General features: G+C 53.6%; 10 protein-coding genes across 10 annotated transcripts; 6 read left to right on the forward strand and 4 right to left on the reverse strand.

Annotated features, from left to right (window-relative positions):
- Nucleotides 1–1,724: 1,724 nt before the first annotated feature.
- GLOTRDRAFT_108039 (uncharacterized protein) lies at nt 1,725–3,232 on the forward strand (the record flags this gene model as incomplete). Its single annotated transcript, XM_007871937.1, has 10 exons — nt 1,725–1,766; nt 1,818–1,854; nt 1,902–1,973; nt 2,027–2,187; nt 2,258–2,385; nt 2,451–2,485; nt 2,538–2,608; nt 2,662–2,727; nt 2,783–3,113; nt 3,162–3,232. 10 exons carry the CDS (start codon nt 1,725–1,727, stop codon nt 3,230–3,232), a joined length of 1,014 nt encoding a protein of 337 aa, XP_007870128.1.
- Nucleotides 3,233–3,500: 268 nt separating this feature from the next.
- On the reverse strand, nt 3,501–4,187 carry GLOTRDRAFT_132826 (POZ domain-containing protein; the record flags this gene model as incomplete). The annotated part of the gene is made up of 5 exons (XM_007871741.1): nt 3,501–3,630; nt 3,691–3,813; nt 3,874–3,922; nt 3,992–4,112; nt 4,164–4,187. 5 exons carry the CDS (start codon nt 4,185–4,187, stop codon nt 3,501–3,503), a joined length of 447 nt encoding a protein of 148 aa, XP_007869932.1.
- Nucleotides 4,188–4,259: 72 nt separating this feature from the next.
- On the forward strand, nt 4,260–5,283 carry GLOTRDRAFT_112378 (ubiquitin-conjugating enzyme). The gene is made up of 6 exons (XM_007871742.1): nt 4,260–4,385; nt 4,449–4,460; nt 4,533–4,647; nt 4,701–4,796; nt 4,858–4,893; nt 4,956–5,283. Exons 1-6 carry the CDS (start codon nt 4,371–4,373, stop codon nt 5,129–5,131), a joined length of 450 nt encoding a protein of 149 aa, XP_007869933.1. The 5' UTR covers nt 4,260–4,370; the 3' UTR covers nt 5,132–5,283.
- Nucleotides 5,284–9,553: 4,270 nt separating this feature from the next.
- On the forward strand, nt 9,554–10,106 carry GLOTRDRAFT_48834 (uncharacterized protein; the record flags this gene model as incomplete). The annotated part of the gene is made up of 3 exons (XM_007871702.1): nt 9,554–9,724; nt 9,773–9,841; nt 9,897–10,106. Coding segments are annotated over 3 exons (450 nt in total), but the record flags the coding sequence as incomplete, so codon positions are not given.
- Nucleotides 10,107–10,293: 187 nt separating this feature from the next.
- On the reverse strand, nt 10,294–11,553 carry GLOTRDRAFT_132828 (uncharacterized protein; the record flags this gene model as incomplete). The annotated part of the gene is made up of 2 exons (XM_007871743.1): nt 10,294–11,327; nt 11,382–11,553. 2 exons carry the CDS (start codon nt 11,551–11,553, stop codon nt 10,294–10,296), a joined length of 1,206 nt encoding a protein of 401 aa, XP_007869934.1.
- Nucleotides 11,554–12,841: 1,288 nt separating this feature from the next.
- GLOTRDRAFT_48624 (uncharacterized protein) lies at nt 12,842–13,984 on the forward strand (the record flags this gene model as incomplete). The annotated part of the gene is made up of 4 exons (XM_007871686.1): nt 12,842–13,333; nt 13,399–13,579; nt 13,636–13,825; nt 13,879–13,984. 4 exons carry the CDS (start codon nt 12,842–12,844, stop codon nt 13,982–13,984), a joined length of 969 nt encoding a protein of 322 aa, XP_007869877.1.
- A 197-nt stretch (nt 13,985–14,181) lies between these two features.
- Nucleotides 14,182–16,005, reverse strand: GLOTRDRAFT_132830 (carbon-nitrogen hydrolase; the record flags this gene model as incomplete). The annotated part of the gene is made up of 1 exon (XM_007871744.1): nt 14,182–16,005. One exon carries the CDS (start codon nt 16,003–16,005, stop codon nt 14,182–14,184), a length of 1,824 nt encoding a protein of 607 aa, XP_007869935.1.
- Nucleotides 16,006–16,303: 298 nt separating this feature from the next.
- GLOTRDRAFT_81046 (D-hydantoinase) lies at nt 16,304–17,916 on the forward strand (the record flags this gene model as incomplete). Its single annotated transcript, XM_007871745.1, has 3 exons — nt 16,304–16,339; nt 16,398–17,335; nt 17,385–17,916. The coding sequence occupies 3 exons, from the start codon at nt 16,304–16,306 to the stop codon at nt 17,881–17,883; spliced, it is 1,473 nt and encodes a 490-aa protein (XP_007869936.1). The 3' UTR covers nt 17,884–17,916.
- Nucleotides 17,917–18,890: 974 nt separating this feature from the next.
- On the forward strand, nt 18,891–21,183 carry GLOTRDRAFT_96225 (uncharacterized protein; the record flags this gene model as incomplete). The annotated part of the gene is made up of 10 exons (XM_007871746.1): nt 18,891–18,952; nt 19,014–19,028; nt 19,085–19,159; nt 19,452–19,643; nt 19,694–19,801; nt 19,857–20,067; nt 20,127–20,275; nt 20,325–20,418; nt 20,469–20,590; nt 20,619–21,183. 10 exons carry the CDS (start codon nt 18,891–18,893, stop codon nt 21,181–21,183), a joined length of 1,593 nt encoding a protein of 530 aa, XP_007869937.1.
- A 453-nt stretch (nt 21,184–21,636) lies between these two features.
- On the reverse strand, nt 21,637–23,884 carry GLOTRDRAFT_65641 (cytochrome P450). Its single transcript, XM_007871747.1, has 10 exons — nt 23,750–23,884; nt 23,593–23,700; nt 23,415–23,543; nt 23,198–23,363; nt 23,064–23,147; nt 22,915–23,011; nt 22,730–22,856; nt 22,551–22,661; nt 22,085–22,499; nt 21,637–22,032 (listed from the first exon to the last, which is right to left on the reverse strand). Exons 1-10 carry the CDS (start codon nt 23,864–23,866, stop codon nt 21,857–21,859), a joined length of 1,530 nt encoding a protein of 509 aa, XP_007869938.1. The 5' UTR covers nt 23,867–23,884; the 3' UTR covers nt 21,637–21,856.
- Nucleotides 23,885–24,177: the final 293 nt, after the last annotated feature.

Below are 24,177 nucleotides of genomic sequence, written 5' to 3' on the forward strand. Positions count from 1 at the left end.
TTCCTGACGGCGACGACGCTCGATCGGAGCGTGTAAGTGGCGGCGCATACATGTCAAATCCATCAAACGAATTTTGTGTATTTAATGAGATTTATTCCATATTTTTACGACTACATACAAATGCTACAGCCATGCTCATCGTCGGCGACGACGACGACAGGCCTAAAGCGGGCGGCGACGACACGCCGGGCGCCGACGCTGGCGTTGTCACCTGACCCGTGGCGGTACACCCTAGGGTTGGGGTTTGCCACCAGACTTCTACCCGGACCGCGGCCGGAAGCGGCAAGGGCATGGTGGTCGACGGGGAAGACAGCGAGGACGGGGTGTCGAGCAGAGTAGCGGACGGCCTTATTATACTAGTGTAGGCGGTGACGTGTACTGTATGTAGACCGATGCTCGAGCGTTGAAGTCAAGGGGGACGAGGTGGGGTACCCAGGGGGGGCGTTCAGGTGGGGTGGCAAAATAAGGTTTTCAAGACCCCTTGGTCTCGCGTCTTGGGGCGTAGTCCCAAGTCTAAGGAATCTCGCTTTTGGTGTCACTCGGGTGCGTATACTGACGTACTCTCGGCACCGTCCCGAAAAGCGTCGGGAGCCCGAGCGTCGTCGAGCTCGACGTTGATAGCGTTCGAGGAGGGTGGTGGTCGGGTTTAGGGGATTGTATTATCAGTACTGGTAGCGCTCATGGGGTGATTCCCGAGTCAACAGATGACGGGAAAAGATCAGTGAGTCCAGCATCGACCATCAAGATGAAACCGTGACTCGGGGAACGATGGCGTCAGCTCAGGCTCTCGATGAGTACGCCCGGCGAGGCATTCAGCAGACAGCGAGGCCTTACTGAATGTGCAGAACATGATGAAGCGTACGAACAGGAAGGAGGCAAGGGGGTCGTAGAGAAATTCGAAAGTAAGATGCAGTTGAACAGCGTCCCCCATCTCTACTCCCTCAAGCGGACGCTCCCGACAATTTCTGAAGCTGTGCCATAGCAGCACTGTGACTGAGCAAGTTGGTGGCGAGTGGACAGGTGAGTGCGAAGGTTCCCTCATGAAGCCAAATAAAGTAGGCCAGCGGATCAATGTACTGAGGAGGGGACACCAGGCTGTGGCTACAGTCTACAGACACTGATTCGGATGGTTCGGACGGTCTGTCCTCTGCTCGTGAACCTCCCATCATTTGAGGTTCTATGTCACATAAATTTGTACGCGTTTATTGATGTCTATATAGCTGATCCTCACACCAGGCGCCCCCGTCCATTTTTTCCATCCAGTCTCGCAAGTTCTGAGTGTACTCGATGGTCCACTGATCGTCCTCCTGAGAGTCCTCCACCACCATCACAATGGTCATACCACTGGTAGAGGGATACTTCTCCAAACAATCTCCCCTTTTTCCTCTCCGGAAGCCTTCTATTCCCCCTGCAGGCGTCCTTGCACTGATAAGATTCGGAACGGGACAGTTAACTTGGATTGTAAACGAGCGGTACGACCAGTATGAACTTCCTCTTCCATTCAATCCTTTGTATTGAGCTTCTGCAGAGCTATACGACTGCTAAATCTTCCCAGTCACTGAATAGCACGGTGCGTCCTATACGATCAACCTTAGCAGAAGCCACTTCCCGGGGTCCCTTCCCGCTCTGCCTGTACATGTACACACGCCGGCATTTTGCGAGCACAGCTGTAGCGCGTCACTGCACGTGGGCGCGCTTTACTTGACTTCACCTTTACGAGTCTGATGCCGTCGAATCTGATCCCTAGTATCGAAAGCTTTGCTAAGGCAAGCAGTAATATACGCAAGCTCTGCTCAGCTAACCTGTCCAACATACAGGGTGCATTTGCCACTGCGACAGGCCTTTCTACCATCGGTGAGTATGCTATCATCTCACAGGCAGCAGGCACTGACGCTCAGCAGGTGTCGGGCTCCTCTACTATGGCCAGAACTTCCTGATATACCCCTCCGCATACCCTCCTGGCTCGCGTACAGGTACGGAACTCGCGAATCCAAAGACAGTGCCGTTGCTAACGCGCTGGAAGCAGAGGTCCCCGTGCCGTCCGATTTCGGGTTACCATATGAAGACCTCCGCCTGACCACCCCAGACGATGTCAAGATCCACTGCTATCTGATGGTGCAGAAGCGGGGCTTGAGCCCGCAAGCGACGCCGGTTCCGGGGGAGATGGACACGGCGGACGACGACGAGGTGAGTGTCCTGCAGGGTTGGTTTAAGCGTGGTGCGCGCCGAGGAGTACTCATCAGGGAAGGATGCTTAGTTCGCTGCGACTCGGCCTACGATTATGATGTTCCACGGGAATGGAGGAAACCTTGGACACCGTGTGCCGTTGGCAAAGGTGTTCTACATCAAGATGCGCTGTAATGTGATGATGGTGTCTTATCGAGGGTGCGTGTTTCGCCTCGTCCAAAAAGTGGAAATTGGTACACTGAAGCAAATGATTGGTCCGGTAGGTACGGACACTCGGAAGGATCACCGTCGGAAAAAGGTGAGGATATTGCTCTGCATTGTGGGGCGTAGCGCTCAACGCCACTGCGCAGGACTACAGCAGGATGCGCAGACAGCGCTAGACTACCTGACTTCCCATCCTGTGCTGTCAAAAACACCCATAGTCAGTGCTTTCCCGGCACCCTCGCATCAATAGTGTGACGAATTCCCGTCCAGATTCTGTACGGTCAGTCTATTGGAGGTGCCGTATCGATCGACCTTGCGAGCCGTAACATCGAGACGGTATGTCCGGTAATGGTCTTGTCGCAAATGTACTCACCTGGACTTGTCACGCCAGGTGAAAGCGCTCATCCTCGAGAACACCTTCCTCTCCCTCCCGAAGCTCATCCCGCAAGCTCTCCCGATCCTCTCGCCTTTCTCCTTCCTCTGCCACCAGAAGTGGGAAAGCTACGCGAAACTACCTAAAATCCCGCCTTCAACACCAATTCTCATGCTCAGCGGGGCGGAGGACGAGGTCGTGCCCAAGGACCATATGGAGGAGCTGTGGAAAATCGCGGAGAAAAGGGGGCAGCATGAATCGGAGGAGAGGAAGACAGGGGATGTCCGTGAGGAGCGCGAGAGGGGGACGGGGAAGAGCCGGTTTATGCTATTCGAGAGGGGGAAGCATAGTGAGTTCGGCTATTATCGCAAGCTAGTATGTACTGATGAGGGCGAAGATGATACGTGCGTACAGCCCGGATATTGGACAGCTGTGAGTGAGTTTGTGGCGAGTCTTGGGGAGCCTTGAGCGGACGGACAGCTTTCATTTGTCGTTCGATGTCAAACGTCGATATCTAGTCTTCTCCGCTGTCTGTTGCTATAACGAATCAGACCATCTATAGTCGGTGGGCTAAGGGGTGTATGTGGGGAAAGGTAGTATTTCCTGTAGCATTTGATGCCTCGGGAGTCGTGATGTTTCGGGTTCGCGCTCTATATCGTGAGCGTAACCGACAAAATGAAATCGAATCTTCCATACCTATGACACCATGCTTCTGAATAGACCGTAGCAAAGAAGATTACAAAATATGGACACAAAGGTCGTTCGATCCCACAAAGCCTGCTACACTGAACATTCCCATGACGGTCAGGACCAGGATAAGAGATACAGAAAGGCACTTGCCTTCATAGTAATCTGCTGCTACAAGTCTTCCCAAGTATTCGCGATCCTCAGCACTTAGTACCTTATATCGGAGCGCGTTCACTTACAGTTCAAGAGCCAATTCTGGTGGGATACGCTCCGTGAAGTCAGGAACTTCCTCCTTTGGCGGCGTGTTCTCGTACAGAGCCTTGTACGCCATGTATTCGCATAGCTTCTCAACCACGGCAGCTCTAATGAAAGGCACCTTCTATTAATTCTTGTCACCTCGGGTGAAACGCGTGCACCCCTACCTCGTGTCCGGGATATCGCATACGCTGAGTATTGCTTCACGAAAATTACCTGGGTTGGAGAGAGGCCAAGATGGAGTCAGTCATACAGATAAATTGACAGAGAGGGTAGGGGGCTTACTCTCGGTGCTTAACATGTTTCTCAAGGTCCCGCTTATGAGGGCTACCTTGCGCTTTACCATGAAAGAGAAGCCTTCTTGCGTCGTTATTAGGACCCAATCGTCCGCCGCTTGCGCGCCGTCCTGTTTAAATTCTGAGTACTCTTAGAAAGACGTCCTTGATGAAAGCCATACGCGCATTTCAACGTCGCCCGACATGGTGAAAGGTCAAGAAAGCCTGCCGTCCGACTACTGATCTAAGGTTATCACTATGCGTGGGAAACGCATCATTCACCCGGCGCTCGTCGTCCCCTCCGAATTACTCTCGATCTGCGACTTAGACATAGACTTTCAGCCTTAATTCTGTTCCATTGACGATTTACACGCCCTCTGATTACCGCCATGTCCCTTCCGAAGGTACGCGAACGCTATCATGTATCAGCGTGGATGAATGACGATGAGCTTGCTATGCGATTGTAGCGAATCATCAAGGTTGGCACTCTCGTGACTTCATTCCGACGACTGGCGGTCTGACTTTAACGTCGTTGTACGTCTCGCTGACAGGAAACCGAACGTCTCGTCGCGGATCCAGCTCCAGGCATTACGGCCACACCGCATGAAGATAACCTGCGGTACTTCGACGTGACCATCCAGGGACCTGACGGTAGCCCGTTTCAGAGTACGTGGAGGCCAGTACCTTGGTTTGTCGTGGAACTGAACAGGACCTCGTAGATGGCGTGTTTCGTCTCGAGCTATTCTTACCGGAGGAGTATCCCATGAGCCCGCCCAAAGTGCGCTTCCTGACTAAGATCTATCATCCGAATATTGGTGCGTAATTCCTTACCTGTCCGTCAAGGACAGTGCATCTAACGGTACGATGGATTACTAGACAAGCTAGGACGAATTTGCTTGGATATTCTGAAAGGTGCACCCCCCTTTGACTTTCAATCCAATCCTGTGACGTCCCTGCTGACTCTCGTCTACCAGACAAATGGTCTCCGGCACTACAGATCCGTACCGTTTTGCTCTCCATACAAGCACTCTTGAGTGCGCCGAATCCCGACGATCCGCTAGCTACCGATGTTGCTAAACATTACAAGGAGGACGAGAAAGACGCCCAACGCGTCAGTCGAGAATGGACGGAGAAGTACGCAATGGCTTGAGTCATTGGCGAAGACAGAAGTTTGTGTGTATCCTATGACTGTGTACACTGATGTATGGTTATTTTGTATTTGGGTGTCTACGATTTGCGATGAACAGTAGAATGAAGTAAATAATGGCATGTTTGCCTGGAGCGCCAGCCCCTCCGCCGCCCTTGAAGTTGGTGTTATTTTGTGTGCCATCACGAATTGCTCACCAACTTGCGGTGGTCCTTGTTTACCGCTGCAGCCAGAATACACTGGGAAGTGCCGACTTCACGTTGGCATCTTTGCCGCTGCTCTTGCTGCCTGCAACCAAGTCTGGAACCGCTGACGTTGATGTTACTAGATATTACTCTGCTGCCCTTAGGTATACTCGTTTCGGGTCTGTTGGCTTTGTGCTGTTCTATGCCGGTAGGGTGGGAGAATGACTTTGAAACGTAAAAATGCCTAATAATAATAATAATAATAATAATAATAGAGTAACCATATTTGGAGTACCCTTTGTGGCGACCCCGCGCCAGTAGTGGCGGCAACAAAGGCTTTCGTCTTGCCATCGCCATGGACGGCGAGGAGCACTCTTTCCGGCTGGCGGAGCCCCCTTCGTCTAACAATAATTCGACAAAGAGGTCGTTTGAGCAAGTCAACTCTGGATGGCCTCGCGCTGGTGGAAGCAGTGTAAGGGGAAGTCCCGGAGTCATCGGCGGCAACGAAGGGGAGCACGGTGATAGGTACAAGCGTGCGCGAAGCGAGAGCGATGTCGAGAGCGAAGAGCGGTTCGCCGCGTTCTCTGCCTCGTCGTCCTCGCAAGGGTCGAGCGCCCAGGGATCTAGTGGACTATCAGGCGATGGAAGCTATGAGTCGTCGTCGTCAGGTTCGACGAGTTCTCCTCCTCCCGTCGTCCATTCTGCCACAGTAAGAAGCGACCCGCCACAAATGTCGCGGCCGCCATCCAGACACTATCCAGCCTCTAGGGACTTTGAATTTACGTACACCCCAAGCCCACCTATCCCGGATCGCATGGATGGTCCGGTTCCAGCTCGAACATCTACGGGGTTGCCTTCACGATCCCCTTCCCCTCCCGGAGCATCTCCATATACGACATTACCACCTATCAACTTGCCCGAAGCCCGCGCCAGTAGCTTCAGCGGTAGATTCCCTCCTCCATCGAATACCAGGAGCGAGGGTACGTTTTTGCCTCGGATTCGGATGCGTTGTGAGCCCTATGGATCCTTAAGCATATTGACAGCCAGTGATACTTGTCTTAGCTTATGCGGTTGTCGCGAACGATGGCTCGAATGCACTGGTACCTATACCGGATGACGAGGTTCCTGTCATTCCTTCACTAGACTCATCACCTTTCCTAGTACGTTTCGAACCTTGTAGCTATCAGTTGCCCTTCCTGACGCCCCTGTTTACAGCGCAGGAGAGTGATCCCATCCCGAGGCCCCCTTCCACTTCCTGCCATGTCTCTTGAAAGGCCAGTCCCGACCGATGGTGCGCCGTCATCATCTCTTGCCCCGCGACGAGGCCGTGAAATCCCGGGTATAAACGAACAAGTCACACGCTCGAGTTCTCGCTTTGCACGGGACGAACCCATGGAGTCTGCCGAGCTCCTCTCAGTTGATTCGCCGCGGGAAACATCTCCTTTTGGCTTCGATACGTTCTCAGTCTCGCGGGTGGACCGAACATTGATGGAGCATCCCTCTCGATACGATGAACTCCCTCATCATCACAGGTCTGTGCCGTCCCGGGAGGGAAGATCCCCGGAACTACCCCTACCTCTCGACCGACGCAGCCCGAGCGCTGAGCATGACTTACCCGATATGCACCAGTTCTTTGCTGATCTACCATCGGATAACATGCTTACTGCTCGGGAGGTTCGGGAGGGTCTGTCTATTCTCCGCTCTGAAAGAAGGTCTTCTGTATCCGGTAGTGACGGTCATCGTTCTCCTCCGAGGGGAGACTTCGAACGCAGTCGGCTACCCCCAACCAGTACCAGGCCACCCGTATCTTCGTTCCGTCATCCATGGGACACCTCTGACAGGGAAACTGAACCGTCCACCGTCGGTCGCAGTACTTCAGTTGGTGCGCGTCTTGAAATATCCTGCTTAAGTAAGTATATTCACCCAAAGCTATACTTCAGGTGATCATTCGGAATACGATTGGTTCTTGAGGCACGTCCCAGTCCTTCCGGGGAATCCTGCGCGACGCTCGGATCATCGTGAACCAGGTATGATTTCGGGGTATAGCTATGTATACGTCTCATAGATATTCAAATGACTGTAGACTCTCGCTCGGCTTCGTCGCGTTACCGACTTCGGGCAGTCTCGCATTCTTTCGCACGACGCGAGACCAACTCTCCTCCTCCAGGGATGACCTTGTATGAACAGTTGCCACCCAACAGTGGTATCCCGAGCCGTCCTTCTTTGTCGACGGAGAACGAGTTTGCAGGTACGGGTCCATTGTCTCCACAGACTGCCGACGATACTCGCGCGTTTGCATGGTTCTTCCCTCTTAGTTCTCCTCGACCTGAGGCGCGTGGTGCTGCAAGTGCCCATGAAAGAGAGCAATTGGGTGATTCCTTCCGTCACGTGTCATCTCGGCGATTGGGTAGCAGACCTAACCCGCCGTTTGGCCCGCGCAACCCTTGGGATCACCCCGCCTCAGTTTCTCGCGATAGTCCTCGACCTATGTCGACATCGTCATCTGCCAGTGCGAGAGATGGTACTCCCATAGAGGGTCCTTGGCATTCACCTGCCGAGGAACGCAGAAGGCCGTTTAATAGCCCTCCTTTCAGCATCCCGACCCCTCCGTGGCGTGAGGAATTCTCTGGCCCTGCCCATGAGCCGGACAGTCTCCCGCGCCGGAGGCTTTCTTATATGACCGGGTTTCTTTCCCCTGACATCGATGACCCATTTGATCACCCCTCTCTAGAGGGAGCAATAAATTCGGACCGCTCTGAATTACTCTCCACCACCACACGCTTGGAACGCCTGAGACAACACGTCAGAGGCAGTCGCGACTACTCGCACCCCAGGCCTCTTTCGCCGATACACGCGACTCCTTCATATTTACGCGAGAGGAATGAACGTGCCCGAAATACCTCGGGTCTCGCTGAACCGCCTGGTGGTCGAGTTCGGCTAGGCGTCGGAAATGTTCCTCCATCGGAGTATCCTACAAGGCCGCGGATCCCAGTCCCCATGATGGAGGCGCGAGCTACCGGTCGGCCACGCTACCCCGACATTGACCTTTCAGCGTACCATGAAGGCTCATTTAGAGCTACCCTGCAAAGATCTGTAGAGGCAAGTCGCCAGAGAGCAATGGCGCAGTCACAGGCTCGTGCTGCCAATCTCCATGCTACCGCGGAGCGATATCCTAGATCTAATAATTCCTCCACGGTAAACCCTATCAATACAACTTGTAAGTATGGGCTTACTGATTGACATTATTATAGGCACCCAGCGCGAGAACTCCAGCTGCTCCCGCCAGGTACATATAAATTGTAGCAGTATGCCTCGATGTACTAATTTTCCTCTCAGTGTTCCCGATAGCACCGGCCAACCACTCTCCCGGAGTCGAGGCGAACGTCCACTCCCCTCCGACAGGTCACTTCCTCCTTCCCTTTTCAGAAGGATCAACCGCAATCAAGAACTAGGCAGTGAATCGAGGCTCAGCACAGATTCCACGAATATAACGTCACTGGGTTCATCCCAGGCCGAGAATGCTGTACGCAGGAACCGTGAGGCTGCGGCCGCCTACGATCTTGGGAGGATGCAATCCGCCTGGCTCGCAGACATACCGTTCTCCGACTGGTCCGTACAGTCACCAACGGACGAGTTTGCAGACCTATGGTCCGAGTTGCCAGATCTACCGGACACAATGGATGTGGATGTAGCGGAGCATCCTAACGACGACCTCCAGGAAGCCTTACATGTGCTCCGTAGCGATGAGGGTGCCAGCAGTATCCCAGCGCGATTAAGGCGACGTCGACCAGAAGAAAGGCCCAGAACGTCCACATTATTGAGGGACGCCCTTGAATCCGGTAGCGAAAGCCTAAGGACGCGCGAGGAGAGGTCCATTCCCCCGGCCAGTGCACCTCCTAGGAATGCCACTGCCCGACCCTGGGATTTGCTGCTCCCGCCATCTTTGAGATCCACCGCTCATCGTTCCCAGTCTCGCAGTCCGCCTCGCGATCCGCACGATACTGCTAGATCTCATCAGGAAAGTATGAGGTCTCACTTTGAAAGACAGGCTCGCTTGCGTGCAATGCGGACTAGAGTTCGGCAGCAAAGCCATGGCCAGGACGATATCCGATCCCGTGGAGAGTTGCCACTACACCTTCTGGCTACACGATACGCGATGCGTCGCAACCTGGGAGATTACGTGGTAAGCTACTTCTCACCTCAATGTCCGCGGATGGAAATTGACTGTCTACGTTAGCGGGACGAAGATTTTGATCCTTCCTATGAGACATTGTTGTCTCTGGCCTCTTCTATCGGAGACGTTCGGCCTCGCTCCACTCCAGAGCATATTATAGCTTCAATGCCCACCGGATTCTATAAAGATTGGGCTGAAGCTGAAAGTGACACCAGATGTCCCATCTGTCTGGATGATGTACGTTTGTTCAGTTGTTCTTTGTCCGCTTGTACTTATATCGCAAAGTACAAATCACTGGACCCCGTTTTGAAGATGCATGACTGCCGGCATTGGCTGCACAAGGAATGTCTGGAGGTAAGGGTCCCATCCACTTTCTCGAATGCGAGCTGTATTCATCCGGTATGGGTAGAAATGGCTCCGAAGCGCGACGAGCTGTCCGGTCTGTCGCGAGCAAGTGAGGCTCGGTAGTGGACCATCCCATGCGCCTGTTGCTGGACCGAGTACGCAGGGCCAGCACCATGGGCACGATTCGGACGAGGGAGACTCGGACGAGATAGAGTGGTTTATTGGACCCCCGGGTTATCCATTCAGGTCTAGACGGAGCCGACGCCGCGGATGATGCCCATTTATAAGTTATTGTTTGTACAGGTGCCTTGTATCGTATCTACTTCCCCTTGTATTGGATTACACATTGGACATAACGTCGGAAATACTGATGACTGTCAAAAGATACGATACAATGGTGAGATTAGGTAAACAACGTATTATATGAGATTGCGACAGAACTCAAGACGTATGATAGATCACTAAGCGTCGTATTGCTTGAGGCTCTCGTGCAACAGTTCCATATCCCAAGACGAGTCGAAGTCGAAACTGGAGTCAACCCCAGCAGGAGGGGAAGGCGGCGCAGCGTCGCCCTGGTAAGCCTCCAGAAGGGGTTTCTGGTGTGGCTCGGGGGTGTTCTTTCGCGGCGCCTGGCTGGCGTTGATGAGGGGCGATTTGAACCCCTTCCTTTTCGTTGGGAGCTCTGGGGAGACGGACGCCGAATGGCTTTTTGCACCGATGTTATACCCCCTGGGGCGCATGCCGAGAGCGGGAGGTCGTTGTGAAGCGCGCGGAGCTTGGGGGGCCTTCGGTTGGGTGGGCTGCGGAGACGGTTGATTTGTCGACGACAGCGGAGATCCAGAGACTCGCGTCTTTGGTTCGATAGGATTTCGATTTTCGATCGGTGGACGAGTAGGTAGAGCGGGGGCGGAACTACTGCTGGAAGCCCTGACTGTTGCCACAGGCTGCAGGGAGATAGAGGATGGTGCAGTGGTTGGGCACGGTGAGGCAGATGGAGGACGTGAGCGATTCGTACTGGCGCCCCTACCCGAGGCTTGCTTATCCACATCCACCACCATGTGACGGTTGTCTACGGTTGTGGCCTTACTCGCACCTGAAACGGCGGAGGTCCGCGGCGGACTACGCCCTCGTCTAGCATTCCCACTTCTATCGGATCCGACGACAGTGCCTTCAGAGTGTACCCTTTGCGGGGGCGGCCGGCTTGCAACTGGCACAGCACGCTCTTGTGTCCTGGACGTCGACGCCCGCCTCTGTGCCTTCGCCGACGTATACTCCATGACACCGCGCAGGGCAGCGTAGAAATCACTCGGGTCGCCGCCTTGGGATAGGTCCTCCTCCTCTTTGTTCTGGTGGCGCGGCGCTTTGGAAGGTCGGGCACGCTTATTTCGGGAGGGCCCGATGGATGATTCTATTGTCGAAGTGGATGCCTCTTTCGAGAGGTCGCGAGGAAGGAACGATGACTCGCTGAATCCAGGCAACACGGGAACGCTGGGGACTAGCAAGCCGATCAGTCAAAAGACAATGAACTCCAAACGCGTGGAGAACTGACGTCTCCGGGTCTGGGAAGCCTCCAAACTAATGAGTTTGTTGAGAGGGTCACAAGCGCTCTGCGACGCTTGCCAAATGATCCGGTCCCCATCTGGAGATCTGGGTCTGCGGCTGCGAGCTACCCATTGAGAGGGTGTGAGCTGTGAGGAAGGAGGAAATACCGAATCGGCCATGAAGAGTGTACTGACGGCTGAAGTCAAAATCGTCGAGGTCCATCGTTGCGGGCCTGTGGCTTTGTGCTATATACTCGTGTTGTATGACTTTGTTTGTTTACTTTGAACGAAGTGAAGAGGGGTATCCTGCTATGGCGGCATCCCTACAAATGTGTGCAGTCACGGTCAGCTTCCCATTGTGCTCAACACTAGTATGAACGAGTGACGTTACCGACAGAAGCTCGCCAGAGCACAAAGAAGTTGATTGTAGCCTTCGATTTTTGACTCGACAGGAGATGGATACCCTTGTATACGGACGATATGGTTTGTGTGTACTCAGCTAGAATGGCGTCTGAAGTCTGAATACGCGCTTGTCAAAGAGATCTGGAAGCTGGAGCGCGTCCACCTATTGGAGCGCATGGTGACAGTGACGGGACGCGTTTTGATGCTGTCACGCCTCTCCTCGTGGCCTCCATCATGATGCTTGCCACCGCCGGCAGCGGCTCAGAAAGTTGCGAATGTCGATGATTCTGGTTTGAAGATTACTGAATCTATCCTCAGCCAACCTGACCCTGGCTGACCACCGTGGGGCCTGGATTCCTGGTGCTAATGTCGGAGAGGAAACTTTTGTTTGTCAGGGAAAATCTTATGTTGCGGGTGCCACTACTTGTCAGTCTTACTCCAATTCTCTCTGACGTCAATCTGCTCTACCCGACGAAACGTTGTGAGGCCTTGTAGATCGTATTCCTTGAGCAAATTCGTACTGCAATGAAGACATACAACTAGCGAGCGAGGGGAGCTGTAAGCTTATCGCTGGAAGGTGTAACAAATCGGCGAAACGATTCGCGGCGGGAAGACATCATGTGCCAGTCGGGGACCCGTTAGGAACCCTTCGTTCGCATTCGAAGATCCAGTGGAGATAACTCGGAATCAAGTTGAGCGTGATGCAAATAGACATCATTACTGTCCAAGTGGCGATCGCACATCCGTACTTATATCTCGCCCAGAATGGCACTGATCCTCACCAGCTGCTGTTCCGGCACCTCTACTCATCCATCGTAATTTATTTATAATTCTTCTCCCGTATTCCTCGCATAGACCGGTGCGTGTCGTGCTGCCCAAATGCCGGGAAATACTCACAGATTTATGGCATCCGCAGGTCTTCTGCTTACCTTCGTACGTTGTTTATAGACTCGTGACCCGGGTAAATTCAAGCGGGCCTGACTGATCACTCGTGCTTGCGCACTATATGAAGGACGACCAATCATCCCCTTCCCCACCCGACGAGAGCTCACCCTAAGTGCCCCCAATGTCGCGCGTCTTAGCTTCTCTCGTTGTTGCCCTCCTTGCTGCAGCACCCTCGGTCCTCGCATTTGGGGGTCCCCTGCCAGGGCAGATCAAAAACCTCGTCACGTTTGGCGACTCGTACACCGACGTTGGCAACCCCGCGGACGGAGGCCAGGCATGGCCCATCTACGCCGCCGAATACGGGCACCTTAACCTGTACCCGTTCGCGAAATCCGGCGCGGCGTGCTCAAACAACCTCACTGACAGACCCTTCCCGCCGGTCTTCGAGTACCAGATCCCGACCTACCTTCAGGAAGTGCAGAACGGCACGCTGGCACTCAACCCCTACGAGACGATCTACACCCTATGGATCGGCACTAACGATGTTGGCGTTAACGAACTGCTGACGGGCTCACAAACCCCCGGAGTCACCCTCGTTAACACCACCCAGTGCGCTGTGAACTGGGTTTCGACAATGTATGGCTACGGCGCAAGGAACTTCCTCTTCCAGAATGTGGGCACAATCACACTCGTAGTAGACGCTAACGCTAACCTGGCAATTTGAAATTCGCTACATAGATGCTGCCTCTGCAAAATACGATCCTGTACTCTAATTACTCGTACCCGAACCGGTACTACGTCGCACCGCGCAACACGACAGAATGGAACGTCATGATGACCGAGATCACGAACACCGGGAACCTGCTCTCCCGCATGATGTTAGAGAACCTCGCCTACCAGCTCCCAGGCGCCCACATCGGTATGCATAGCACCTCAGACGCGGAGGGTATTCACTGTGCTGACGCGTTGCCCCAGGAATCTTCGACTCCTACGGATTGTTCACGGACATGTACAACAACCCTGCCCAGTACCTTAATGGAACCGCCCCGCTCAACGTTACTGGCTGCGTCAACTCCTGCGTATACGCCATCAACGCTAACATCAGCGACCCTAATGCCGGCACGTGCACCACCGCAGAGGGTACCGACCGTGATAGCTTCTTATGGTCAGTTGCACTTCCCGTTTCTCGTTTGGAATGAGGTCTAACCGATGTTATAGGTACGACGAGCTGCACCCATCCGAGCAGGCGGACAGGATTGTAGCTAGGGAGATTTCGGGAGCTATTTTGAGAACGTCGGAAAATTACACGACCTGGCTCAGCTGAGAGCCTGCCTATAGATAGTGATACGAAGGGATGTCAATGGACTTTGTAGGACAATAGACATCATGGACAGATGAGAATTCGCATACAGGCAGACTGAACTTGGGTGAATAGCGGCCTCTTGTGACCTTCCCTATTCGAACCCCTCTACTGACGAAAGCGCACGGGGATCTAACAGTCATTTCAGGTGCGCGCAGTTTTCAATACCACTTCTGTTCTCTAGCGACTCTCCCAGCCTCGGAGGAGTTGTACATACCCGCCTTCGCGGTCTTCCCGCCCATTCTCATTACGCCCACCAAATGATGGACTCCCGCGAGGACCCCATCAATGACAGTGACACTGTCACCGACAGCCTTCTCTACTGCAGGCTTCAACATGGTCATCCCAGCACAGCCCAGCGTAAGCACGTCGGCTCCTTTGGCCACCAGCTCCTTGCCGACATCACACATAACTTTCGTAACTTCGTCGGGACCCCTGCTCTCTAGATCCAGGACGCCCATGTTACAGTGCCCGACGCCGGCACAAAAAGCGTCGAACCCGTAATGTCTGACGGAATCTTCGAGCATAACTTTGGAACGGGCGGAGGTAGAGATGATGCCGAATCGACCGCCCAGGGTACGTGCCGCGAAGAGACTTGCCTCCATGATGCCAATGACCGGTTGCTTGAACTCTTCCCTGAGCATCCGGATTAACGCATGGTCCGAATAACATGCAACAAGGAAAGCGTCAAAATCGCTTGCAATGGGCATGATAGCGCGCATGGCAGCCGCAGCGGACATCACATTATCGAAGCTCCCTTCGATAGCCGTCGGAGCAGGTCGAGGAGCCGTGAAGCCCACAACCTCGACGTCTGGGGGAAGGGTAGGCTTCACCATCTCGACGCAGTTGTCTGTCATAAACTTTGTCGAGTTGGGATTACAGAGGAGAATTCGAATGGTCTTCCGCTTGACGCCGTTAACGGTTTGCGCGGACGTTCCATTTGCAGAAGATTGTGAAGGACCGTCAGGGACCTCGCCTAGCATAGGAGGCTCGATAACGCCAGCCTGCTCCGTGATCCTCTTGTAATGTTCGACCCTTCTATGCTTGCCGAAAGCGAACGTCTTCTCCTTCCCCTGCTTACACAGATCCAAGTCGCAGTCTGCAACTATGAGCTCGTCCTCAATGGTCTTGCTTTCCACCAAGATCTTCCCTTCGGGATCGACGATGCAACTACCTCCAATCAAGGAAAATATGCCATCGTCGTAGCCACACCGGGCAGCCGAGATGGAGAAAGTCGCATTAGTGTAGGAATGAGCCTGCATGACCAATTTATGGTGGAACAGCGCCGTCTCCTCGGCTTCCTTGGGATCTTGGTCTGGAGATGAACCCCACAGGTGTGGCGCCCAGCCGGCGGTATTGAATCCGCACAAGACAACTTCCACTCCCTGCAGACCTAACACTCTCCAAGCTTCCGCCCAGCGGCGATCGTTGCAAATCATCATACCGAAGATTGGCTGGCCACGCCCCGCAGAGGGTTCGTCTTTCTCCAGCCCCGGGACTCTAAACGCGGTGAAACCCAAATCACCCGGCTTGAAGTAACGTTTCTCGAGCTGCTGCACGGCGTCCGGGTCGTCGAATGGCTCGAACGTCCCCGGTAGATGCACCTTCCTATATTTACTCAAGATACTCCCGGAGTGGCTGCTGTAGTAGATACAAGTATTGAAGTGCTGCCCGTCATCAGTCGCCTCGGCGAAGCCGACCGAAATATCGATGTGAAGCTCCTTGGCGCGGTCAAACAGCGGTTTCGTGTTTGGATTCGTAGTCACATCTCCGTGCTCGAACCACGACTCCAGTTCGTCTTTGTCGTGGATGATGTAGCGGGGGAAGAAGGTCGTGAAGGCGATCTCTGGGTAGAGGACGACTTGTGCGCCCTGGGAAGACGCCTCGTCCAGAAGGTGCAGCATTCTATCCATGGTCTTGGCTCGAGAGTCAGTACGGTGCGTCGCGCCCATCTGAGCAGCAGCCAGCCGTATAACACGGGGCATCTTGGCGGGTGTGAAGAACACGACCTGAGAGCAAGGGCCAGCAGACGAACTCCAGTCGGCCTTCCATCACGTACCACGTTATACTTATACAGACGGCGTCCGATTGTCCGAGACGCCTAGATTGCCATCCATGCCGGCGGCGGGTCATACATATCTTATCTCTGACCTTATCTCACTAGACTGGTGAGCAAAGAAGCAGTGTCGGAAAGATTCCGGAAGGCCGATCGAGGTCACGACGGTGGGGCATAAAGTGTAGACAGGCCTTCGAGCTTGGGGTAGATACCTATATCCCCTCGCCATGGAAGTAGATCTGGTCATCCGTAACGCTACTGTCGTGAGCGAATCCTGAAAACTGTGGTCACGATTCGGATACTGAGCGGTTATATTCAAAGGCGACAGCTTCCGACATCTTGCCTAACCAGGACATTGTCGTGAAGGACGAACGCATCCTCTGCCTCGGTCAAGGCCTATCAGCTCTCTTCAAGGCGAGACGCGAAATTGATGCAGAGGGCGCCTTCGTCACCCCGGGCGGTATCGATTCCCATGTCCATCTGCACCAGGACAACTCTCCGACAGGGGACACATTCGCAACCGGCACACGTTCTGCAATCGCAGGCGGGACCACCACCATCCTCGCCTTCGCATCGCAAGAGCGCACGGACGAGAGCCTCTTCCCCGTCGTCGAGGAGTACCACCGACGGTCGGCCGGCCAATCGTACTGTGACTACGGGTTCCACCTCATCCTCACGAACCCGACGCCAAAGATTCTACAGCAGGAGCTCCCAGTCCTAGTGAAAGACGAGGGCATCAGCTCGGTAAAGCTGTACATGACATACCAGCCCCTGAAGCTCGTGGATCGCCAGATCCTGGACGTGATGACCAGCACGCGCGCGCTGGGCATGACGACGATGGTGCATGCGGAGAACAGCGACATGATCGACTGGATTACGGAGAGGCTGGAGGAGAGGCGGATGACGGACCCGTACTACCACGCCGTGAGCAGGCCCAATATCGCTGAGGACGAGGCGACGTACAGGGTGATCTCGCTGTCGGAGCTGATGGACATACCCATCCTGATCGTACACATGTCGTCCAAGATCGCTGCGGCGCATGTAAGGAAGGCGCAGACGCGCTTGCTCCCCATCCATGCAGAGACGTGCCCGCACTATTTGTTCTTCAAGAGTGACAGACTCCGCGGCGAGCACTTCGAGGGGGCCAAGTGCGTATGTTCGCCGCCTCTACGGGAGGACCAGATGGATTTGGACGCCATGTGGCAAGGGCTGAAAAATGGAACATTCACCACGTTCTCGAGCGACCATGCCCCATCGAAGTAAGTGTGGCAGCTGGCAGTCCAAAGCAGAACCTGACGAGAAGCGCAGATTCGACCATCCACAAGGCAAGAAAGCCGGCCTTGTCAATGGTACTACGAGCTTCCGCAAGATCCCTAACGGTCTTCCAGGACTAGAGACGCGCGTGCCTGTCTTGTTTTCTGGTGGAGTGCTCAAAGACAAGATATCCATTCAGAAGTTCGTCGAGCTCACAAGCTCGAACCCAGCAAAGCTCTACGGCCTGGACAAGAAGGGTACCATCGCACCCGGCTTCGACGCCGACTTGGTGATATGGTATCCATCAAGCAGGAAGATGACACCATTCGCCCTCACTAACGACATGCTCCATCACGACATCGACTATACTCCTTTCGAAGGCATGGAGTTTGAAAATTGGCCAAGGTGGACGATACTAAGGGGTTCGATTGTCTGGGATAGAGAAAATGGCGGCATCGTGGGCCAGATGGGATATGGCAGGTACTTGAAGAGAGGCCGCAGCACGTTAAGCAAGCCCCGAGAGGTTTTCGTAAACGAGTTCAGACCCTATTAGACAGCATATTATTGAAAAATCCGACAAAGGCACCTTCAATCCTGCACAATAAAGATATTTGGAGAGGTATGGCGTGCGGCTTCAAGTCCCAGGAAATCCAAATCTGAAGCTTTAGAAGGGGCACCGGGCGACGTACTCTGAATTCGAGCAGGATATAGTCATGAATCTACTTTTGAAGCAAATGCCAATTGGAAGGCACAGGCGATAGAAAGTTCAGTGGGTACACTGTAGACGTGGAAGAACGAAATCAAGAAGATATCATCGTCGCTGTCGAAGTCGGCACCGAGGGCTGTTATGTAACTTAGGCCTTAGGCAATTTCCCTGATTAGGCAACAACTCTTTCACACCCGCTTGATGGGGGCAGCCGCGGTTGTCCTGCATCAGGTCGTCTATCCTCCGACTACCATCATACATGGTCTATCCAGAGGAAAAGGTTCTCTCGCTGAGACATCGCGCGGTCTGAGGTAGGTTTTTTATTTTCTCGCTCAGGTACAGTGAATACAGTGAATAACCTGCGCGATACAGTAAAATATGTCGAGCATGCATGCCCACCTCCCGGCACGTCTGCTTGGAATACCTCTGTCCGTTAATTCCATCACGATTTGGCCAAAGCGTACAGCGCGTCTTGAAAGGGCGTCTGTCCGACCTAAACGCTTGGCCGGACGTCCTTTCACGCTCCACCCTCTGAGCCACTCATCGGCCAAAGCGTGATGGGTCGGCCAAAGCGTCTGGCACGAGGTCAGCGCTTTGACTCCCCCTGCCCGCGATTGCATACGATAGGACTGCAACAAAGGATTGCAGCGACGAAAATGGTAAGGCATGGCAATGACGAGGCTGGCCACCTCCAGAGTTTCCGAAGACTCGTGGGTTATCTCGGCCAAAGCGTCTCGCTAGCTCAGTGCATAAGAACGACGTCTACAAAGGTCCACAGCCCCTCCTTCTAGCACTTCCCCTCACCCCTGCCCCTCGCGCCCGCGTACTCACCCACAACTAATTTCCGCCTCGCCATGAACTCCCATCTCTTCTTCGAGCAAGGTGCTTCTTCTGACAACGCCAACTTCCAGTACCCGTACGTCTGGTTACATCCACACTCTTTTGCATCGAGGCACTGATACTGTCATAATATGTAGGCGCACAGCGGCACAGTAAGTCGTCACATACCGTCGTGCTAACGGAAAGAGCCTCATTCTAGCCTTGCTAGGTACTATATTCCGGATGATACCAAGGCTTTTGGTGTTTCTGAAACGTCTTTTACTTGCAACGAATTGACCGGCAGGTATGTCACCCTGAGACTACCCTCAAAGCCGTGTAGTATGCTGATATAGGTGTGCGTTATTCTTGCAGTGCTGCAAACAGCGCGTCATATCTCGCATCTGGTCAGGTACCAGGACAAATGCTGCCCTTTAACGAGTTCGTTCTTACAGCGTTCGATGTATTTCCCGGATTTCCTAACTCGCGAGCAGGGCGTCATCCTCTTCCTCCGGCGACGCCTCAGCCTTCTCCTTTTCTTCCACCTACGGGTATATGACCTCTCCATTTCTTGCCGTGTATTCCTGACATGTCTCCAGTATTTCTGGGCTCGGCGCACTAGTGAGGGACGACAACTATCTGCTTGGTCTACCTTCCTCTGTCAACTACCAGAGCGCAATGCTCGGCACGGGGTCGGGTGACACTTCAGACGAAGCTCTCATGAATATCTCGTCTATCCAAGAGGCGTTGGCCGACTTCTGGACTGAGTTTGGAGCCCCTCAGTCTACCCCGTAAGCCTGCAGTCTTCATCCACTTGGAGCCCAACTCTGAACCCGCGTAGCGATGATGCCCTGGGGATATCGCGGCCATATGAAGGCACTTCCGGGCTCATGGGCACTCCTGCTGTTCCGTCTCCTGGGCAGCTCATTCTGTCGGCGCTTCCATTGCCGTGAGTCTTCCTCAAACCTGTTTCGCCAAACGTTTTCCGACTCATCCTCCCATAGTGAGGGTGCTGAACGGGCACCAAACGCGGGCGCACAGATATACCAGTCTCCTCCGACTCGGTTCGACTTTGCGGCCGTCTCGCGTACCCAGCAAAGGCGAATTCGGCGAGGAGATCTGCGCTCGGCGCCTTACCCATCGACACAATCCCTCGACTTCCATTCTCTTGGGGATACTTCGTCTTCCACTGGCAGTTTCCCGCTGGACGGTTCTGTAAGCGAATTGCCTCTCTCGTATGCCGCTATTAACTAATTGGTGACGGTTTCCTTCAGGCTATTGTCATGCCTCCTCCGCCACCCATCGCACAGCCCTCCCACAGGCAATCCGCTGGCCCCTTGGCGCGTACGCCCTCCCTTACGAACTCGGTCTCTACCCATAGTTCTCCGGAGTCATTCTATGACGACCTCATGTCGAGCAGCCCGTGAGTTACCTCCGCGTAGACAAGCCACCGCAACTAACATCTGATTCAGTATATTTCTGTCGAGACCACCGTCGGTCGCTACGGGCCATGGGGGATTCCCGCCACTTCCGGAGGGTACGACCCAGCAGTCCTATCGCGATCACGTAAGACGGCCTTCTCCGTCATGGAGCTCTGCTCATCTCCATTGCCTTAGGTTCAGGACTTTGCGGGACCTTCTTCTCTACCAGTTGCGCAGGACTTTATGCATCCCACCAAAGTTCCTGTGGTACTCGGCTGGAATCCTGAGGAAGAATATGTTGGACCCTCTTCGTCAACGTACGTTCACATGTTGTAATGTTCTCAGCTTCTCAGTCTCAGCTCATCCCACCCCCTTCAGTGGTGATATGGCCCATAGCTCTCGCTCGACGCCCGTCGATGGGCAAGGACGTGCTAACACATACTATCCCTCTCCTGCAGTCGGGCGTACGCCTTTGACCAGCCCTGTCGACCCTAGCCCTGACTGCTACGCCATCGCTGCAACCCTCCTGACTACTCCGGCCCCACGGTGCCAATGGTACGGATGTGGAGAGATGCTACCCGACGACATCGACGGTGCCATTGCCCACATAATGGATTGCCACGTCGAGGGCAAGGACCATGTGCGCTGCCAATACGGCAAGTGCCGCAAACTGCTCAAACGTTCGGGCGTAAGGCGTCACCTTGCATCGAAGGGGCATTTGGACAAGAAGCTGGCATGTCCGCGCTGCGGGTTGGTACTTTGCGGACGGCTAGACGCTCTCAGGCGACACCTCGGGACCGCGTGCCTGAAATGTTCGCGGTGTAGTCAAACCTTCCCCTCAAAGCAGGACTTCGATGGGCACGTCTGTTCGAGGCACTCTAAGACCGGCGGAGGGCTTTCGAGGCATTGACGTTGGAGTGCGTCGCTTGGTGCTCATTCTCCTTGGGACCATAATTCTACTCTAGTATTGGTAGCATAATTATACTCTTAGATGTGACTGCACAAAAAATACTGTTAAGGGTTAGGGTTTAGTGGGATGACAGGATCCATATCGAGTTCGTGTATAAACATATTCGAGGACCATGAGCCCGGGAGTCCGCGACGGCCTGCGAATGGCCTGAACTTCGCTCTCCCGCAGATCTCCCTTCACCGGAAGTCTAACTTCTAGCCCCTCCGGCATGATATGTTGCGAGGAAGCTAAGTTCTGATATCGGAAATGCTATTAATCTTTTGAAGGAGTAATCACGGATCGTCAATGCGATGATCCAAGGCCTTCCTTCCGTTCTCCACAGTCGCTGTGATGCCTGACCTGAGGATATTCCACAATTCTAGCGCGGTAGTTACTAGACCGATATCTGCAGAATAATTGTAAAGACGGCTTTGCGTAATAGTGCCAAGAAGTACAGTACAATACCCGATTTTAAATACAAAGTCCCCGGGAGCTAGCGCGCACGACCTCTAAGCATGCGAAGACAGATACAAGGGATAGATATGATAGTATGGCATGGAAAGACTGCCCTGTCCAAAGGATGGAAAGGCAGAAGAACAACGAAGATTACAGAGCTCCGGGAGAGACAGGCAGGCTAAGTTTGCCGCTTCCTATAGAGGATTTTCGCCGTTTGATGCGGGAGAACTGCGGCCTCAAACCATACCCGCTCTGGAAGGGCTCCAGGCTGCTCGAGCTCGATATCATAATTCAACAACAAGTGACCGATCATCAGCTTCAACTGATTTGCGGCGAAGAAGCGTCCAGGGCAAGCTAGATAGGGTTGAGTCATGACAATACATTCGGAGCCAATTCGCTGACTTACCATGACTGCCATGTCCGAACGGCAGGTACTCGAGACTGGTCTTCACAACCAAGTGCTGATTAGCCTCCCCGTCACGTTCCATCAGCCTATAGAATCGATAAGGGTCGAACTTTTCAGGTTCAGGATACACGGAGGGGTCCATGTGCACGGGTGTCGCACAGGCGGCCACGCTAGTGCCTTTAGGAATGAAGGTGCCATCGGAGAACGTATAATCCTTGAGGGCTATCCGATTCAGCGACCAAGCTTGAGCTCCGTTGAACCTCAGGACTTCCTTCAAAAAACTGTCGAGCAGATAGAGTTTACCCATGGCCGACTTTGTCCAGCCATCCTCGGCGACCGCTTTCTCGACCTCGGCACGAATTGGGGGGATAAAATCTTGATTGGCGGCGAGGTAGAAAAGAGAGTGGGTGAAGGTCTAGAAAGCGGTCATCATCCAGCTAAATATACCAATTTGTATAATGCTCACGTGCGAGATAGTATGAATAGCAGCGACATTGACCCCCAAAAGCCTGCGAGTGATCGTGTCCAAGGTCTCGTCCTTCGGAACCGTGGCGATCAGCCAAGACAGCATGTCATTCTTTTAAAATATCGTCATCTTTGTCAGTACATGTTCGGAAGACAGCGAGAATGTCACTATTCACGTACCGGGAGAGCCGACCAGTCGCCGTCGGATTCCTCAAGCTGCTTCACGCGCCGATCAAGGACTGGTTTCAACAGACGCATACCCAGACGAATTTGTGAGGGGATGTTGGTCGCGATACGGCCGACAAGGCTAGATACAGCGTGAAGAAGTTCATTGAAATTGCCTTACGTGAGACAATGCCACTCACGGCTCCATGAAACGAGGGATCAGACAGAAGAGCATGCGGCACTGGAACATGTCGACAATAAACCGCAGATTCAGGTTGATGTATTCCGGATCACGACCTGATATGCTCGTGTGAGATGAAGTAAGAGGGATATCGGGACATGCACGTACAAAGTGGGTACCCAACCACAATGCGATTGTTGACTATGGTGGAGATCTGACGACCAACAGCAAGGGCCGGTACAGCCTTCCACTCTGCCGATAATAAGATATACGAACTTGTAGTGAAATGTATTGTACATTACCTTTGCTGTCATCCAGGGGCATGTGCTGCTCGAATGCTTGAATACATTCATCGTACATGTCAGGAGTAAGGGCCGCAATCGTCTTCGTCATCTTCGTCTTCATAAGGGTAACATGTAACGGGTTGAGATAGACCTTCTTTCCAAAGACAAAGTCGAGGTGAAGCATCTTTGGGGACCATCAGGAGATGCGTCGTCACAGACTGAACCATATACTGACATCAACCAGAGCTTGGTCAAGGGAGAACGTATCTTCTGGAGCGCTTCGAAGCTCGTCCGAGAGCTTCTTACCACTGACGACCACCATCCAGCGATCAAGGATAGGAACTTTGAAATAGCCTCCGTAATACTACGGTCTTTCGTTAGCGTGGTTCAGTGTCGTCAGCTCAGAAACGTACGCGCTCATAGCCTTCTTGGATCATCTGTCGGCCACGAAACATGAACTGGAATGCGCCAATGTAAGATGAGAGAGGGCCAGAAGGGCCAATGGTCGGGATGCTATCGAGCTATTGAACTATGAGCATTCGCAGATTGTACTCGCAATGGTGTGCGTACCGGACGGGGTTTCCATAGTGCCCAGATGAGTGCTGCACCGGCAGCAACGAGAGGAAAGAGGACAACGGGAGAGATAGGCTCGGAAAAGATAGACCGAAGGGCGTACAATGTAGACATTGCTGCAGAGAGGGACTGGGAGGCTGAGGATTGGGTTACCGAGGCCTCATCACGCCCGTTTAATACCCGGAGGCGAAGATGCGCGGAGCACAGCAGGGCCGTCTGGACATCTTATTTTGGATCCCTGACCAACCGGGCAGCTGTCCTGTTTTCATCGCACAATCAAAGCGGTGGAGGGATGTCGGAGCCACCCATAACAGATAGGGACAGCCGCTCTAAGGCCCGGACGTGTGCAGGGCGTTACGGATGCGTCATCCGCATTTCATTTACTGGATGCTTCGCGAGGACATGAGAATCCTGATATTGCTGTT

This window comes from Gloeophyllum trabeum, assembly GCF_000344685.1.
Source record: "Gloeophyllum trabeum ATCC 11539 unplaced genomic scaffold GLOTRscaffold_00015, whole genome shotgun sequence".
Taxonomy (NCBI): domain Eukaryota; kingdom Fungi; phylum Basidiomycota; class Agaricomycetes; order Gloeophyllales; family Gloeophyllaceae; genus Gloeophyllum; species Gloeophyllum trabeum.

What these genes read in the sequence shown, in the direction of transcription:
- GLOTRDRAFT_112378 (XM_007871742.1), top strand. An exon ending in GATCTATCATCCGAATATTG is followed by an intron (nt 4,797 to 4,857) that starts GTGCGTAATTCC and finishes ATGGATTACTAG; the next exon opens with ACAAGCTAGGACGAATTTGC. An exon ending in TTGCTTGGATATTCTGAAAG is followed by an intron (nt 4,894 to 4,955) that starts GTGCACCCCCCT and finishes CTCGTCTACCAG; the next exon opens with ACAAATGGTCTCCGGCACTA.
- GLOTRDRAFT_65641 (XM_007871747.1), bottom strand. Translation starts at nt 23,866, where the DNA reads ATGTCTACATTGTACGCCCTTCGGTCTATCTTTTCCGAGCCTATCTCT. An exon ending in CACTATGGAAACCCCGTCCG is followed by an intron (nt 23,701 to 23,749) that starts GTACGCACACCA and finishes ATAGTTCAATAG; the next exon opens with CTCGATAGCATCCCGACCAT. An exon ending in CTATTCATACTATCTCGCAC is followed by an intron (nt 22,500 to 22,550) that starts GTGAGCATTATA and finishes ACCGCTTTCTAG; the next exon opens with ACCTTCACCCACTCTCTTTT.